Source organism: Galeopterus variegatus, unplaced genomic scaffold, assembly GCF_000696425.1.
Source record: "Galeopterus variegatus unplaced genomic scaffold, G_variegatus-3.0.2 Scaffold2989, whole genome shotgun sequence".
Taxonomy (NCBI): Eukaryota; Metazoa; Chordata; class Mammalia; order Dermoptera; family Cynocephalidae; genus Galeopterus; species Galeopterus variegatus.
Genome location: NW_007729100.1, coordinates 175,845 through 194,224, shown reverse-complemented (window position 1 = coordinate 194,224; position 18,380 = coordinate 175,845). Strand labels below are relative to the sequence as shown.

Genomic DNA, 18,380 nt, shown 5'->3' with positions numbered 1-18,380 from the left:
GTTATATAGATGTACAGTTTTCAAACTGCTTTTACACATATTTACTTTATTTCTTAACAACAATGAGGTGAGGTTTTCTTTAGCACCATTTCAAAGATGTGGAAACTGGGAATGAGAGAGTTATTTAAGTTGCATATACTTGTTACTATCAGCCTTACTTCTGCATATTTTTTTCTTATTTGTTTCCAGACTGTTCAATGCACTGAGGCCAGGCTTTGCATTAATAGGCAGTCTTATTTGTTTAATGAATGCATGAAAGACTGAAATCATGAAATCAAAAATGTTTTTCATAATTATTTGAGGAGATGTGTTTTTAAGTAACTTGGGTGCACGTTAATAGCCTGTTTTTATGTTGTGGCCTTTGTTAAGCCTGGCACTAAGAAAAAGAAAACCACCAAAGCTGAACGATTGAAGCTGCTACAAGAGGAAGAGGAGAAACGACTGAAAGAGGAAGGTACAAAATAAAGAGTGATATTATTTTCATATACAGGTAATACTAACAATAGGTTGGTATTTCTGTAATCCAGTCAATATTTTTTTTCAAAATTCTTTGATTTTTCTAATTTAATCTGTTTTATAATAGATACCTACTACTTAGAGGATACCCAGAAAGATCTGTTAGTACACCAATCACTTTCAGATATATCTTGAAGCAGAGTTGCGAAATAAAATACAGGAACACAGTTAAATATGAATTTCAGATAAACAATGACCATTTTGGGATAATTTGTCCCATACAATATTTGGGACATACTTAAGAAAAAGTTCACTGTCTACGTGAAATTCAAATTAAGCTGAGCATCCTGTATTTGCTAATTCTGGCAACCCTATCCTGAAGTGTTTACATTTATTGATGAAATTAGAGGTGTTGGTGTTGATTGTGCAGTAAGAATTCTGAAACTCAAATTCATTAAATATGGGAAATATACACTAGCAAGAAATACACACAGCAGCCTAAGTTCTTAGAGTTTAATAAAACTTATTTGACAAATTTAAAATGCCAATTTTATTTGTAAAGAAAAATCAATTAAACATTGATGAAAGTGCTAGTTAATTAAAATACCAAAAAGTGATTTAAAAAATCTGAATATTGCAAGTGTTTGTAGCTTTTAGCATTAAGAACACCTATAGATTCCGATTCAGGTTTTTAAAAGACCGTCCTCAGGTTCCATGTTGATTTTTTTTGTATAATCTTATAAATCTTTTTTAGGTGACTCATGATAAGAATACAATATTCAGGATCTATATCTTGGAGAATGTTTTATTATATATATATTCTTCAACAAATATTTCATATTTTGTTTTTAATAGTGAGAACAAGAGAAGATTAATGTAATTACTTCTGATGACATAGATATCCCAAGATTACGGAAGTCTTCTGAAGACTTTACCTCCCTTTAATTACCCATTATAAATCTGTCATATTTTATTGGTTAAAATCCCTACAAACATTTTGGAGAAGAGAAATATCATTGTGGGGCTGTTTTTTTTTTTTTTTTTTTGGCCAGAAAGTTTGAGAGTCATGTAACTTTTTTGAAGGAAGGAATGCTAACACTTTTCTCATTTCTACCACATAATAAAGGTTGTAACTTCTATATTATATTCTACCACGACTACCTTTGAAAATATTTGGAGTAATTTAACGGGCTTAAAAATACAGTCATCTAATTACTGGGATTTTTGTTGTTGTTGTTGTTGTTGTTTTGTTTCTTTAGAGGAAGCCCGTTTGAAATATGAGAAAGAAGAAATGGAAAGGCTTGAAATACAGCGAATTGAGAAAGAAAAATGGCTTCAACTTGAAGAAAAAGTAAATAAACATTAATAATGTTTTAACAAAGACGTAAACTATATGGCTACCAGATCTGTTGCTATTCAATGTCTTTCTCAGCGGATAAGCCTGCATGAACTGGTTTAGCTCACTTAAGTGACATTATTGCCCACATCTCACAGATAGAGAAATTGAGGCGTAGAGAAATCAAGCAGCTAATAAGTGGCAGAGCCAGAACTTAGACCTGAGCTGTCTTGCTTCAGAGTCCATGCTTGTCACCATGGAGCAGGCATGAATCCGTTGTATAGACAATTTAACAGGGACCAAAAAAACAATTCAAAATATTCAAATTCTACCTCTCCTATTTTAGTTTCACCTCTCTTTTCACCAGAATCTTTTAGATCAGTAATTCTGAAATGTGTTGGTCTCAGGACAAAACTCTATTAAACTATTAAAAATGGAAAACCCTTCCCTGCCAAGGAACTTTCGTTTATGTAGATTACATCTATCAATATTTACCGTGTTAGAAATTAAAACAGATACATTCGAAACACTTGTTATGTTAATAGACATTAAACATTGATAAAAAATATAAGTAAATATGTAAATCTATTTTTAAGAAAACAACTAAGAGTATTTATTTATTTTTTTAATTAGGGAAATAAATAGCATTGTTTATATTTTAAAAATCTCTTTAATATCTGACTTAACAGAAGACAGCTAGACTCTCATATCTACTTCAGTATTCCATCTGTTATAACATGTTATTTTGATTGAAATATATGAGGAAAATCTGGCCTCACACAGATATGTAGTTGGAAAAAGGAGGAATATTTTAATAGCCTTTCAGATAGTTGTGGATCTTCTTCTTTGATACTATACCAAAAGTCAGCTGGTGGTAGTTTCTTAAGGTGGAATCTGAAACCATATCAATGAACTTTCATACTGTGTTACAACATTGATCTGTCTTACACTCTGAATAGATCTTGTTTCCATGCATGATTTTGCAGTATCATGTATTGCTTTCTTGGAAACATTTGACTCACGGAATTTTTTGCTTCCAAATGTTAATGTAATTTATTATTATCAAAAAAACCATATATATTAATATAATCTTCAATCAAGTCAGAAATTTTTAAGGATTGGGAAACTGTGAAGCTCACAGTGGTAGATACAAGTTTTCTAAAATGTGAATTTTTGCTTGAACACTTGAATTATAATATTGGCAACAAGTATTTTGAATTGTATCCTTGAAGTGACACTCTCAATTCATTAATTTTTAAGAGAATGCCAAAATAGTCAAATAGTTGCACAAATAATAATTTCTCAAGACTGTATTGTCCTTTGATATGCAGAAGTGCTTTATGCATTCTTCCCATTTTATTACACAGGATATTAAAAAGACATGTACTTGGGGTTGAGATTTAATAAAATTAATAATTTTGCCTCTTTATCCTGTCATTCTATGTGAAGCTGGCTTTTTCCCCTCACCGCATCCTCCTCCTCCCAGAACTACTAGTTTAGAGCCCCTGCCTTGATTTGTGCTAAGGCACCAGGAGTTTTACAGCATCTTGCACCATCAGTGCAAATACGTACACTGTGAAAAAGGCAAATAATGTCTTAATATTACTATGAAAATATATTTGACCTCACAGATCCCAAAAGAATTTTGGGGACCCACCAAGAGTCTACAGATCACACTTTATGAACCACTGTTTAGATGAAATCTTTTGGAAGTATCGGTTATATTCAAACTAATCCTAATATTCATTTTGAAATTATATATTTAGCCAAGTAAATTTCAGATGCTACTTGTGAATCATAAAGCTAAAATTAAAGAGCAGATCAATGTATCTCTGTCCCCACACAACAGGATCTAGGAAGGAGAAATGAAGAACTTGACGAACTTAATTTACTAGAGGGATGTTTCCCTGAAGCAGAGAGATTGAAACACGACACAAGATTGCTTTCTCAGGTAAATTTCTTTCTTTTTTTGAGCTATTACTTTTGTGACCACAAGAGGGAGTCTGATATCCATTTTGATTCCAAGAAACTTTAAATTTCTCTACTAAAAAAATTTCTCATTTGACAAATCTATTGCTTTTGTCAAAGCAAATTGATATAATCTCATAGAAAGCTGTTTTTCAGTAATAGTGTCCTTGAAATGTTTATATCCTTTGACTCTGATTTAATTGTTGGTAATCTATACTGAGAAAATTATCCTAAATCAAAATGCAAAAGTTTTGTGCTTAAGGCGCATCTAATCTTGCTCAAAACAGCATAACTTTGGAAACTATATAGGTGAATATCAGGAGAAAAATTAAAAACTTATAAGTTTTATGGTATAATTTTAAGTGAAAAATTATAATAATAGTATTATTACAAATGTAAAATTTGCAGACTACAAAAAGAAAGGAAGAACTCACACTAAAATGCCAATGGTAACTAGAATTACTAATAACTTGAGAGGTGGAAATTAGCCAAATGTTGGCTTTTGCAAATAAGAAGCTCTATGATTAGAGAAGAAAAGTAAGCAAAATGAAACCAACTCATAATGTTTTAAAAATAAAAATATGGAAATAAATAGATTTCTATTTTATCCGAATATCGAGGATTAGAAATTATTTGGATTGCTGGCTGTAGCTCAGTTGGTTAGAGTGTGGTGCTATAACACCAAGGTCACGGGTTCGGATCTCCATGCCAGCCAGTCACCAAAAAAAAAAAAAAAAAAAAAAAAAAAAAAAAAAAAAAAAAAAAAAAAAAAAAAAAAAAAAAAAAAAAAAAAAAAAAAAAAAAAAAAAAAAAAAAAAAAAAAAAAAAAAAAAAAAGAAGAAGAAAGAAAGAAAAAGAAATTATTTGGATGAAGAAGAAATTATACCATAAAACTTATGTTTTTAATTTTTCTCCTGATATTCACCTATATAGTTTCCAACGTTATGCTGTTTTGAGCAAGATTAGATGTGCCTTAAGCACAAAGCTTTTGCATTTTGATTTAGGATATTTTAGTGATATCTCAAGTTACTGGTCAAAGCCATCAAAAGTTTTTGTTTAAATTGGGGAAACCAGGCTGGCCAGTTAGCTCAGTTGGTTAGAGCATGTCATTATAACACCATGTCATTATAACATACCAGCCAGCTGCAAAAAAAAACAAAAAAAAAAAGGAAAACAGGGTTATAAGAACTCATATTTTGAAAAAGAAGTAATTTAATCTTTAGTTGAATCTTCATCAGTTTGAACCTTCATTTTTATTCCACAGTGGAAACACTATATTCAATGTGATGGGAGTCCTGATCCTTCAATATCCCAAGAAATAAATACTTTCATTAGCTTGTGGAGAGAGGAAACAAATGAGACTTTTGAGGAAGTGATCGCAAAAAGTAAACTAGTGCTAAATGTAAGTGTTTAAGTACTATCCTGTAATATAAATTGCTTAAATTACAAATAGTCTGATATTAACTCCCCAAATAAAAATAAATATATACATTATTATCCAATTAATAACATTCCTTTTTTTGAACCCTTGGTTATAGAAAGAGAGGTATTTAGTAATCTTTTCATTTTCTTTTTTCTTTTTACAACTCCTAAAAATCTCTTGCCACCTTAGGTAAAGTCAACTATAACATAAATGTAAAACATTAATTATTTGTCTGTCAAAAAATAAAAAAATAAAACCAGGCTGCATGTATTCATAGATAATTCGGGGAGCCGGGAAGTGGGTGATTTTATCCTCACCTGTAACTATCCACTATTCAGTAATTTAGTGCCCATAAGTTTTAATATTTACTAGGTATGAGGCATCCACTCTTTTAGGCACTGGGGTACAAAGATGAATAAGAATATTCCAAATTCTATTTCTGCAAATAAGATGGATAGGCTAGCCTGAGAAATTTCCATTTTACAATGTACTTAAAAATACTGGGAAAGAAAATTTTAATGACTTTTAAGTCTATTGTATAGCCCATAAAAAGGTAACAGAAAATTTAGAGGCCATAAAACAATTCAGAAAGTGAGAAAGTCCCCAAACCAGTGGCTTCCCAGAGATTATCTGCTAACTCCTAGTGGCTTAGCATTGATTTAAAGGACCATAAGGAGGCAAAGCCCAGGGTACATGCAAGGTGACAAGTAGGATCAGTATGGCTGGGAGCTTCAAAATGTATTATGGATAATAGGGAAAAAAATCCACTCTGCAAAAGGAAATGACACACAAAAAAAGTGTTTAGCTCATCTTAACCTTAGTGAAGGACAAACAGAAATGTCTCCACTGAGAATTCTTAATCACAAGTAAATCAGAGGTTGGATTGAAAGAATTTACCAGAATATTATACAGAGAATCAAAGAGATGGAAAACATGAAAGAGCAGTTAACAGACATGTATGATAGAGTACAAAAGGCTAAAAATATATGGAAAAGGGGATATATAGAAGAATGAGGGACAGACAATATTCAAAGAAATAATGGCTGGCAATTTTTAGAATTGATGAAAGATGTGAATCCTCAGATTCAAGAAGCTCAACAAATTCCAAGTAAAAGGAAAAACTATTTTTTCATAGTACAACACTTCTAACACCAAATGTGTGTGTGTGTTGGGGTTGGGGGTGTGGGGTTCCACACCATCCAGTTTTCCAACTCTCCAGACACCAACTTGAATTGCAATTCAAGTCCGACACTACCTGGAGTTAGCACAGACCCCACAGGTTAAGGGCTCATGTCCACAAGACTACCACCCCACCTCAGCCCACCCCTGCTCCTAATTACAATTCCCAGGTTATCCCCTGTAATTCTGACCAGCCAGCTATAAATCAGGAGTTCCTACAACACCCTCCTCAGGTTAGGTAATTTGCTATAATGGCTCATAAAACTCAGGGAAACATTTACTTATTTCTACCAGTTTATTATAAAGGATGTTACAAAGGATACAAATGAACAGCTAGATGAAGAAATCCATAGGGCAATGTATGTGGGAAGGGCATGGAGCTTCCATGTCCTCTCCAGGTGTGTCACCCTCTCAGTACATGGGTGTATCCACCAACTGGGAAGCTCTCTGAATCCCATTGTTTAGGGTTTTTCTGGAGGACTTGTTACATGGGCATGATTAATCAAGTCATTGGCCATTGGTGATTAAGTAAATCTCATATTCCTCTATCCTCCTTGGAGGCTGAGGGATGCGGCTGAAGGTTCCAACCCTCTAATCACATGGTTGGTCCCTTTGACAAACAGCTCTCATCCTCCAAGAGTTACCACATTAGCATAAACTCAGATATGGCTTAACAGAGCTTATTATGAATAACAAAAGCTGTTCATTTTACCCGTATCACTCAGGAAATTTACAAACAGCTCTCATCCTCCAAGAGTTACCACATTAGCATAAACTCAGATATGGCTTAACAGGGCTTATTATGAATAACAAAAGCTGTTCATTTTACCCGTATCACTCAGGAAATTTCAAGGGTTTTAGAAGCTCCATGCCAGGAACTGGGGGCAGAGACCAAATAAGTATTTATTATGTCACACCAAGTTAGGATAAATAGAAAAAATCCACACCTAAACACACATACTTAATATTAGAAATTAGATGGAATTCACTTCTCTTGTTCCTATTATTATCCTCTAATGCTTTTTGCTCCAGTTGTGCACAACATTTTTGTGCTTCTTGTCACTGCTGCTGTGGTTTACTTCTTCTCCGTGTTGCTGTAGGATGAACGACTCTAGACTCTGTTAAGTTCATAACACTGATTGCCTGATTTAATCTGGACAGCAAAGTTATGAGATTCATTTTACACATGAAGAATCATAGATTGTGACTTGCTTATGGTCCCTATGAGACCTTAGATGGACCTTGCTCTGATTTTCCAAAGGCCCCGAGGAAGCTGCCATACACTCTGAGCTATCTGGATGCCCGTGGAGTCATCATACAGCGTTCTTGCCACTGTACGTCCTCTCTGTCAGGCTCCCATAGCACGGTGCCAGTTCAGGAATCTGGTACTCTGCAGTTAGCAGGGAGCCAGTGGGAAGTAGCACAAGAGTTCACCGGTGATGAGCTGGAAGGGACATCTTCCTGTTACAAGAATGTGAGTACAGAAGTATAAGTAATAAATACTAGGGAAGATGGGAAATGATAAGCAAGACGGAAAAGGAGATGAGGAAAGTAATCACAGCAATAGGAAACTAAAGCAGGAAACCATCAGAAGAGTAGAAAGGGTTGGATATCTGTAACAGAAGGAAATGACTCCATAGTAAACACCAGTTTCCAAAATTTCAGATTTTTTAAACAAATTCTTATGTAGCACATAATCTATACCAAGCTTTGGAAATATTAATTTACAAATGAAGAAGCTGAGGCACAGAGATGTTAAACAATTTGCCCAAGATCACACTGCCAGTAAGAGGTGGCTAGGATTGAAGCCCAGTATTCTTGCTCGAGTCCACACTACTCTACGCTCCTCTCCTGCCTCTCTTCATTAAAATTTTCCTATGGACAGGCATACCTCATTTTATCGAGCTTCACTTTCTTGTGCTTCACAGGTACTGTGTTTTTTACAAATTGAAGGTTTGTGACATTCCTGTGTTGCGCACGTCTGTCAGTGCCATTTTTCCAACAGCGTGTGCTGACTTTGTGTCTCTGTGTCACATTTTGGTAATTCTTGCGATATTTCAGGCCTTTTCATTATGATTACATCTGTTATGGTGATCTGTGATCTTTGATGTTACTATTGTAATCGTTTTGGGGTGCCACTAAGTGCACCCACATAAGAAAGTGAACTTAATCAGTAAATGTTGTGTATGTTCTGACTGCTCCACTGACAGGCCATTCCCTACCTCTCCCTGTCTCCCCGGGCCTCCCTATTCCCTGAGACACAATAGTGAAAGTGCACCCACATAAGAAAGTGAACTTAATCAGTAAATGTTGTGTATGTTCTGACTGCTCCACCGACAGGCCATTCCCTACCTCTCCCTGTCTCCCCGGGCCTCCCTATTCCCTGAGACACAATACTGAAGTTAGGCCAATTAACCTTTCAATGGCCTCTAAGTGTTCAAGTGACAGAAAAGGTGCACGTCTCTCACTTTAAATGAAAAGCTAGAAATGATTAACCTTAGTGAGGAAAGCATGTCGAGAGCCAAGATCAGCAAAAAACAACTAGGTCTCTTGTGCCAGTTAGCCAAATTGTGAATGCAAAGGAAAAGTTCTTGAAGGAAATTAAAAATCCACTAAACACATGAACAATAAGAAAGTGAAACAGCCCTATTGCTGATATGGAGAAAGTTTTAGTGGCCTGGATAGAAGATCAAACCTGCCACAATATTCCTTTAAGCCAAAGCCTAATACAGAGCAAGATCCTAACTCTCTTTAATTCTATTAAGGCTGAGAGAGGAAAGGAAGCTGCAGAGGAAAAGTTTCAAGCTATCAGAGGTTGGTTCACTAGGCTTAAGAAAAGAAGCCATCTCTATAGCATAAAAGTCAAGGTGAAGCAGCAAGTGCTGATGTCGAAGCTGCAGCAAGTTATCCAGAAGATCTAGCTAAGATCATTGATGAAGGTGGCCACACTAAACAACAGATTTTCAATGCAGACAAAACAGCCTTCTGTTGGAAGAAGATGCCATCTAGGATTTCATAGATAGAGAAAAGTCAATGCCTGGCTTCAAAGGTTCAAAGTTCAGGCTGACTCTCATTAGGAGCTAATGCAGCTGGTGACTTTAAGTTGAAGCCAATGCTCATTTACTATTCCAAAAATCCTCAGACCCTTAAGAATTACTCTAAGTCTACTGTGCCTGTGCTCTATCAGTGGAACAACAAAGCCTGGATGACAGCACATCTGTTTACAGCATAGTTTACTGAATATTTTAAGCCCACTTTTGAGAACTACTGCTCAGAAAAAAAAGATTCCTTTCAAACTATTACTGCTCACATCTGGTCACCCAAGAGCTCTGATGGAGATGTCCAAGGAGATTAATTTATGTCTGCTAACACTGCATTCATTCTGCAGCCCACAGATCAAGGAGTCGATTTGACTTTCAAGTCTTATTATTTAAGAAATGCCTTTTGTAAGGCTGCCATAGGTAATGATTTCTCTGATGGATCTGGGAAAAGTAAATTGAAAACCTTCTGGAAAGGATTCGCCATTCTAGGTGCCATTAAGAACATTCCTGATTCATGGGAGGAGGTCAAATATTAACATTAACAGGAGTGGGGAAGAAGTTGATTCCAACTCTCCTGGGTGACTTTGAAGGGGTCAAGCCTTCAGTGGAGGAAGTAACTGTAGATGTGGTGGAAATAGCAAGAGTACTAGAATTAAAAAGGGGGTCTGAAAAGCTGACTGAACTGTTGCAATCTCATGATAACTCCTCATGGATGGGGACTTGCTTCTATGGATGACCAAAGAAAGTGATTTACTGAGATGGAATCTAGTCCTGGTGAAGATGCCGTGAACATTATTGAAATGACAATGACGCATTTAGAATATGACATAAACTTAGTGACAAAGCAGCAGCAGCAGGGTTTGACAGGATTGACTCCAATTTTGAAGGACATTCTACTGTGGGTAAAATGCTATTAAAGAGCATCACATGCTACAGAAAATTCTTTCATGGAAGGAAGAGGCAATCGATGTGGTGAACTTTATAACAGTTGCCTTCTTTTAAGAAATTGCTGCACACCCCATTATGACTTGCTGAAAGTTCAGATGATCGTTAGCATTTTTTAGCAATAAAGTATTCTTTACTTAAAGGATGTACATTTTTTAGACATAATGCTGTCACACTTAAAGGGCTTACAGTATAGTGTAAACGTAACCTGTATATGCACTAAGAAACAAAAACAATTGTGTGACTCGCTTTATTACGAATCACTTTACTGAGGTGGCCTGAACCGAACCCGCAGTATCTCTGAGGCCTGCCTGTATTATCTGTGTCAGTGTTCAAGATTAAACTCTGCCACGTACTAGCTGTTCTGTGATCATTCTGAGCCTCAGTTTGCTCATCTATAAAACAGGACAGTAACAGTATCTGCCTCATAGACTTATGATGAGGAATAAATGAATGAAAACATATAAAACATTTAGAACAATCCCTGGTACTTAGGAAGCTTTCAGTACACAGTCACAGTCCTCCTCTTCCTCCTCCTCCTCTTCCTCCCCACTCTTGTTATCATATTTCTTGTTCCACAGTCTTAGGTAGTGACAGGTTGTGACTTATTTATCAACGTGCTAGTGAAAGCTCTGTGACGTATAGTTAAGAATACTTACAAGGGAGTTTTGGGAGGAAATATCCTATTTCTGTATGATCTTAAATTACAGAATAAATACAGGAAAGGGCTTCTATGTTTTACTGAGGATAAGATGTGTTCCTGCACTCAAAAGTGATAGAGCATCCACTTGTTCACTTTTCTTTTGACTGTTTGTCAGAGGATTAATATAAATATTCTTTTAACTTTATAGTTAATTGAGAAATTGAAATTAATTTTATTGGAAACACCACCATATGATTTGCAAGATAAAAATATAATACAGTACCGGGGATCAATCCTGCAGCTACAGGAACTCCTTCAGCTTAAGTTCAATGTAGCCACAGAAATACTTCTGAGAGTAAGTGTAGTATTTTGCTCATGTGTTATTATTAACTTTTGTGAGTTAAAATTTTAAACTGTATCATAAAATAATCCAGTATTATTTTTCTTTTTTTAATTAAAATATTATAGAAAAGTCAGTAGAATAATTTATATTTTATTTTAAAGATGCCATTTATTATTTTATTTTTAATTTTTAAAATAAATTCATTGAAACATAATTGATTGTACATATCTGTGGGGTACAATGTTGAATATCAATCACTGTGTGCACTATGCAATCCTCAAATCGGGATAATTAGTATATTTAACATTATGTAATGTAATTATTTTTTGTGGTCCTTTGCCAATTTCTCACTAACCCCCCTATACCACCCTCTTTCTCACTTCTGGTGGCCTCAGTTCTGCTCCCTCCTTTTGAAAGTTTAACAGATTATTGTGATTGTTGTGTCTTTCCCTGTTTCTTTCATTTATTTATTTGTTTATTTTTTTAACTCTTGCTTATGAGTGAAGACATGTGGTATTTCTCTTTCTGTGCCTGACTTCTTTCACATAACATAATTTTCTCTATGTTCATCCATTTTGCTGTGAATGGTGGAATTTCATTCTTTTTTATGGCAGAGTAGTATTCCGTTGAGTATATATACCACATTTTCCTTATACAGTCATCCATCAATGGACATGAAGTTGGTTCCATTCCTTGGCAATTATAAATAAAGCCGCAATAAAGATGAGAGTGCAGACATCCCTTCAGCATGATGATTTCCATTTCTTTGAGTATATATCCAGCAGTGGGATTTCTGGATCATGTGGCAGTTCTAGCTGTAGTTCTCTGAGGAACCTCAATACTGTTTTCCATAATCACTACATTAGTTTACAGTCCCGCCATCAGTGCAGGAGGGTTCCCCTTTCTCCACAACCTCCCCAGCACTTCTTATTCTGTCTTTTTGATAATGTCCAGTCTAACTGGGATGAGATGATATCTCAGTGTGGTTTTGATTTACATTAGTTTACAGTCCCGCCATCAGTGCAGGAGGGTTCCCCTTTCTCCACAACCTCCCCAACACTTCTTATTCTGTCTTTTTGATAATGTCCAGTCTAACTGGGATGAGATGATATCTCAGTGTGGTTTTGATCTGCATTTCCCAGGTGCTGAGTGATGTTGAGCATTTTTCTTGTGTCTGTAGGCCATTTGTATATCTTCCTTTGAGAAATGGCTATTCAGCCCCTTTGCTCATTTTTTTCCATCAGGTTACTTGCTCTTTTACTGTTAAGTTATTTGAGTTCCTTGTATATTCTGGATGTTAATCCCTTGTTGGTTGCATAGTTTGCAAATATTTTCTCTCCTCTGTAGGTTGTCTTTTTGTTCTGTTAATTGTTTCTTTTACTGTGCAGAAGCTTTTCAGTTTGATATAATCCCACTTGTTTATTTTTTCTTTTTCCTGTGCTTTTGAGGTCTTATTCATAAAATCTTTGCCCAGTCTTACTTCCTAGAGTGTTTTCCCTATGTTTTCTTTTAGGAATTTCATAGTTTTAGGTCTTATGTTTAAGTCTGTTATCCATTTTGAGTTGATTTTGCTATGTGGTGAGAGGTACAGAACTAGTTTCATTCTTCTGCATATGGATGTCCATTTTTCCCAGCACTATTTATTGAAGAGGCAGTCTTTTCCCCAATGTATGTTCTTGTTGCCTCTGTCAAAGATCAGTTGGCTATAGGTCTGTGACTTGAATTCTGGGTTCTCTATGCTGTTCCATTGAGCCAATGAGGTTTTTATGCCAGCACCATGCTGTTTTGGTTACTATAGCTTTGTAGTATAATTTGAAGTCAGGTAGTGTTATGCCTCTGGCTTTATTTATTTATTTTTACTCATGATTGCTTTGGCTAATCGGGGTCTTTTGTTGATCCATATAAAGGTTAGGATTGTTTTTTCCATTTATGTGAAGAATGTCATTGGTATTTTGATGAGGATTGCATTGAATCTGTAGATTGCTATGGGTAGTTATGGACATTTTCACAATGGTAATTCTTCTGATCCAAGAGCATGGAATGTCTTTCCATTATTTGTGTCCTCTTTAATTTCTTTCAGCAGTGATTTGTAGTTCTCAGTGTTGAGATCTTTCACTTCCTTTGATTAAATTGATTCCTAGGTATTTGGGGTTATTTTTGGTGACTACTGTAAATGGGCTTACTCTTTTGATTTCTTTTTCTGCTAGTTTATTATTGAAGTATACAAACCCTACTGATTTTTGTGTGTTGATTTTGTATCCAGCAACTAACACTACTCCTTTTGCATGTTGATTTTGTATCCTGCAACTTTAGTGAAATCATTTATCAGCTTTAAGAGTTTTTTGGCAGAGTGTTTAGGTTTTTCTGTATTATCATGTCATCAGCAACAGGGACAATTTGACTTTGTCTTTTCCAATCTGGGTGCCCTTTATTTCTTTCTCTTGCCTGATTTCTCTGCCTAGTACTTACAATACTATGTTAAATAGGAGTGGTGAGAGTGGGCATCCTTGTCTTCTTCCTATTCTAAAGGGAAAACCTTTCAGCTTTTCCCCATTCAGGATGATATTGGCAGTGGGTTTGTCATATACAGCTTTTATATGTTGAGGTACTTTACTTTTATACCTAATTTGCTGAGAGTCTTTATCATGAAGTGATGTTGAATTTTGTCAAATGCCTTTTATGCCTCTATTGAGATAATCATATGGCTTTTGTTCTTGATTTTGTTGATGCAATGTATCACATTTATTGACTTGCACATGTTGAACCATTTGCATACCTGGGATGAATCCCACTTGATCATTGCTTGTAATTTTTTTGATGTGTTGCTGTATTCTGATTGCTAATATTTTATTGAGAATTTTGGGATCTATGTTCATCAGAGATATTGATCTGTAGTTTTATATTTCTTTTGTGTCTTTGTCTGATTTAGATAGCAGAGTGATGCTGGCCTCATAAAATGAGTTGGGGAGAAGGGCCTCTGTTTCTATTTTTTAATAGTTTGAAGAGAATTGGTATTAAAGGTCTGGTAGAATTCAGCCGTAAAGCCATCTGTTCCTGGGCTTTTCTTTGTTGGGAGACTGCTGATTACTGCTTCAATCTTGTTGCTTGTTATTGTCTGTTCAGGTTTTCTGTCTTCTTGGTTCAGTCTGGGGTTTTCTATTTCTTCTTGGTTCAGTCTTGATTGTATGTGTCCAAAAATTTATCCATTTCCTCCATGTTTTCAAATTTGTTGACATGCAGTTGTTTATAATAGTCTCTAATGATTCTGTGTATTTGTGTAGAGCAGTTGTAATGTTTCTGTTTTCATTTCTATTTTTGTTATTTGGGTCTTCTCTCTTCTTGTTTTAGTTAGCCTTGCTAATGGTTTGTCTATTTTGTTTATCTTCTCAAAAAAACAAGTTTTTTGTTTCATTGATCTTTTGTATCATTTTTGGTACTCTATTTCATTTAGTTCTGCTCTGATCTTTATTATTTCTTTCTATTTACTAGTTTTAGGATTAGATTGTTCTTATTTTTCTAGCTCTTTGAGATAGAGTGTTAGGTTGTTCATTTGAGATCTTTCTATTCTTTTGATGTAAGCACTTATTGCAATAAACTTCCCTCTTAGTGCTGCTTTTTCTGTATCCCACAGGTTTTGGTATGATGTATCTCTACTTTTGTTAGTTTCAAGAAATTTTTTGATTTCCTGTCTCATTTCCTCTTGGACCCATAAGTCATTCAGGAGCATGTTTAATTTCTATGTATTTGCATAGTTTCCAGACTTTCACTTGTTATTGATTTCTAGTCTCAATCCATTGTGGTCTGAAAAGATACTTGAAATGATTTAAATTTTTAAAAATTTGTCGAGACTTGATTTGTGACCTAAAATATGTTCTATCCTTGAGAATGTTCCATGTGCTAGTGAGAAGAATTTATATTCTGTAGTTCTTGGATGAAATGTTCTGAAGGTATCTGACAGGTCCAGTTGGTCTAAAGAGGTTTAAATCCTGTGTTTCTCTGTTGATTTGTTGCCGAAATGATGTGTCCAGTGCTGACAGAGTGTTCAGGTCCCCTACTATTTCATATTGGGACCTATCTCTTTAGACCTAATAGTGTTTGCTTTATATATCTGGGTGCTGCAGTGTTGGGTGCATATATATCTGTGATTGTTATGTCTTCTTGCTAGATAGATTCCTTTATCATTGTATAGTGGACTTCTTTGTCTCTTTTTATGGTTTTTGGTTTAAAGTCTATTTTATCCAATATAAGAATAGCTACTCCTGCTTATTTGTGGTTTCCATTTGTATGGAATATCTTTTTCCATCTCTCCACTATTAGTCTGTGTGTGTCTTTGCAGGTAAAGTGAGTCTCTTGAAGACAGCATATACTTGGGTCTAGCTTTTTAATCCAGTTAGTCGGTCTTTGTCTTTGAGTGAAGAGTTTACTCCATTTACATTTAGATTGTTATTGAAAGGTTTTACTCCTGGCATTTTATCAATTTTTGTTTGGATGTTTTATATATCTTTTGTTCCTTTCTTCACCTTTTATTGATTTTCTTGGATGTTTGTTGATTTTTTTGAGGTGGCAAGATTTAGTTCTTTTCTCTTTGCCATTTGTATTTTTTGTAGTACCAGTGGATTTTGTTCTTTCTTGTGTATTCACGGTAGTGATTATTGTTTTCACATTTCATATGTAGGACTCTCTTGAGGAACTCTTGCAGGACTGGTCATGTGGTGGTGGATTCCTGCAGTTTTTATTTGTCTGGAAAATGCACTATTTCTCCCTCATTTCTCAAAGATAACCTTGCTGGGTATAGTATTCTTAGCTTACAATTTTTTTCTTTAAGTATGTTGAATATATCATCCTTTTTTCTTCTGGCTTGTAGAGTTTCTGTTGGGAAGTCTGCTGTTAGTTTGATAGGGATTCCCTTATAGATGACATGATGCTTTTCTCTTGCTGCTTTTAGGATTCTCTCTTTATCTTTGAGCTTTACCAGTTTGACTGTAATGTCTGTTGGAGAGGATCTTTTCTGGATTGAATCTGTTTAGGGATCTTTGAGCCTTCTGAAGGTCTGTGTCTCTCCCTGTGTCTGGGAAGTTTTCCACTATTATTTTGTTGAATAGATTTTCAATGCCTTTTCCCTACTCCTCCCCTTCTAGAAGACCCATGATTCAAATGTTTGTGCACTTAAGGTTGTCTGTTAGCTCTCTCAGATTTTTTTTAAAATTCTTTTTTGTTTGTTTGTTTTGTCTACCTGGGTTATTTCAAAACGACTATCTTTAAGATCAAACATTTTTTCTTCTGCTTGTTCTAGCCTGCTGCTTAAGCTCTTGATCACAGTTTTTTGTTTGTTTGTTTGATTGTTTGTTTTTTATGTTGTTGAATGAATCTTTCAGTTGCAGGAGTTCTGCTACATTCTTTTTTTATGTCCTAATCTCTTTGTAAATTTCCTCCTTCATATCTTCGATTTTTTTTTTTTTGTCATTATATTATGTTGTCGACTGAGTATTCTTGTATGTCTCTGAGTTTCTTTAAGATTGTTGGTTGGAATTTCTTTTCAGTCATTCCTGCTCTATAGGGTCTGGTATTTGAGAATTACTGTGTTCTTTTGGTGGTGCCATATTTTCTTGGATTTTTGTATTTCAGGTATCTCTATGATGATGTCTGATCATCTAATAGAGCAGTTTCTTCTTGTGTTACTCTGGAGTGGACTTTGAGGAGAGAGACTTCCTCCTGTATATATGTTTTATATTGACTGTTGACTAGGGTATTTTAGTATTGGTACTGTGTAGATGCACTAGTGTAGTCTCTGTTTGGGTACTTTGGCCATGTTTCCTTTGTAGTTGCATGTGCCTCCATGGCCTAGGCAATGGAGCACCTAGTGATTCCTTTCTGAAGTTAGTGACACTGTACTGAGTCACCAAGGACATAGTCGAGCTCTCGAGGTCTTGGGATTCAGATAAGGATCCTCCATGGCTACCTACATGAGTAGGTAAAAAGTTGTTGAGGAACACATTATTCTCATTGAGAATAATATATTTTGCAGTGGCGATATGTGATGGTCAGCACCTTAACCAGGTAATGAAGTTTGCATCACTAATAGTGGGACATCATATGCCTCCTGATACGATGCAATGTGAAGAAAACAACATCGTCTATAATGCCTTATTGCTGAAGATGGTTCATCTAAATCTAATTAAACCACTAGACCTTATAGTATACAAAAAATAAAAGGGGTAGAGGAGCAAGTTAAACAATACCATGAGGAAACAATTACATAAATCCACAATGTGGAACAGTTTTACAAGTCAACTAATCTGGACACTTCAAAAAGTTAATGTCAGAGAAAACTGAAAGTGTGGAGGAATAATCACTTTTAAAAAATAATAGCAATAAATACAATCCTTAACACTTTTAAATTTTGATATTATAGCAACTAAACACATATTGACTCATTTAAACCCTTCATGAGAGCTGATTTTTTGGGCAATAGGCATCAAATTGTGTTAGACATCTGTAAGTTGTATGTTTAATGTTGTATTTCAAGTATTGAACTAGCAAAACACATGACTCATCTGGATTCCATAAACTGGGTGTTTTGCTTTCTAAACTTGATGTGTTCACAGTTAAGCTAACTTTTATAGTAGCACAGTCTGTATTTTAATAAGGTACAGATAAAGAAGCATGTGTCTAGTTAAAATGAAAAGTCATAATTCTGATGTTAAAATTTAAGAATGTAAAAAATACCTTTTTTTTGCATTTCTTTCTTTTATTGAAACATATTGATTGTACATATTTGTGGGGTGGGAAGGTGTAGTGGATTGAATTATGTCCCCATAAAACTCACTGAAGCTTAAATTGTGTCCCCCAAGTTTTAAGTATTAGAAACTTGGCCCCCACTGTGACTGTTAAGAGGCTGGGAGTTCCTATTATGGTAATTGAAAGGTGGAATTTGAAGAGGTAATTAGATTGTAGGATCATGACATAGTGAATGGATTAAAAATGTTGGTCAGGGGCATGGTTCTGAGGGCTTTAAAAGAAGAGGAGAGTCTGTCTTTCTCTCTCTC

The 18,380-nt window shown here is 35.1% G+C and overlaps 1 protein-coding gene across 5 annotated transcripts in view; it reads left to right on the top strand.

Annotated features, from left to right (window-relative positions):
- The first annotated feature begins 1,747 nt into the window (after positions 1-1,747).
- CASC1 (cancer susceptibility candidate 1) overlaps positions 1,748-18,380 on the top strand; it is a 50,169-nt gene continuing 33,536 nt past the window's right edge. For 4 of the 5 annotated variants that reach the window (XM_008583643.1, XM_008583641.1, XM_008583644.1 and 1 more), the window contains exons 1-4: positions 1,748-1,807; positions 3,642-3,743; positions 5,025-5,162; positions 11,200-11,346. In XM_008583643.1, coding sequence (XP_008581865.1) covers positions 1,748-1,807; positions 3,642-3,743; positions 5,025-5,162; positions 11,200-11,346 — 447 coding nt within the window. The remainder of the gene's footprint in view (positions 1,808-3,641; positions 3,744-5,024; positions 5,163-11,199; positions 11,347-18,380) is intronic. The other variant, XM_008583642.1, reaches the window with a different exon arrangement.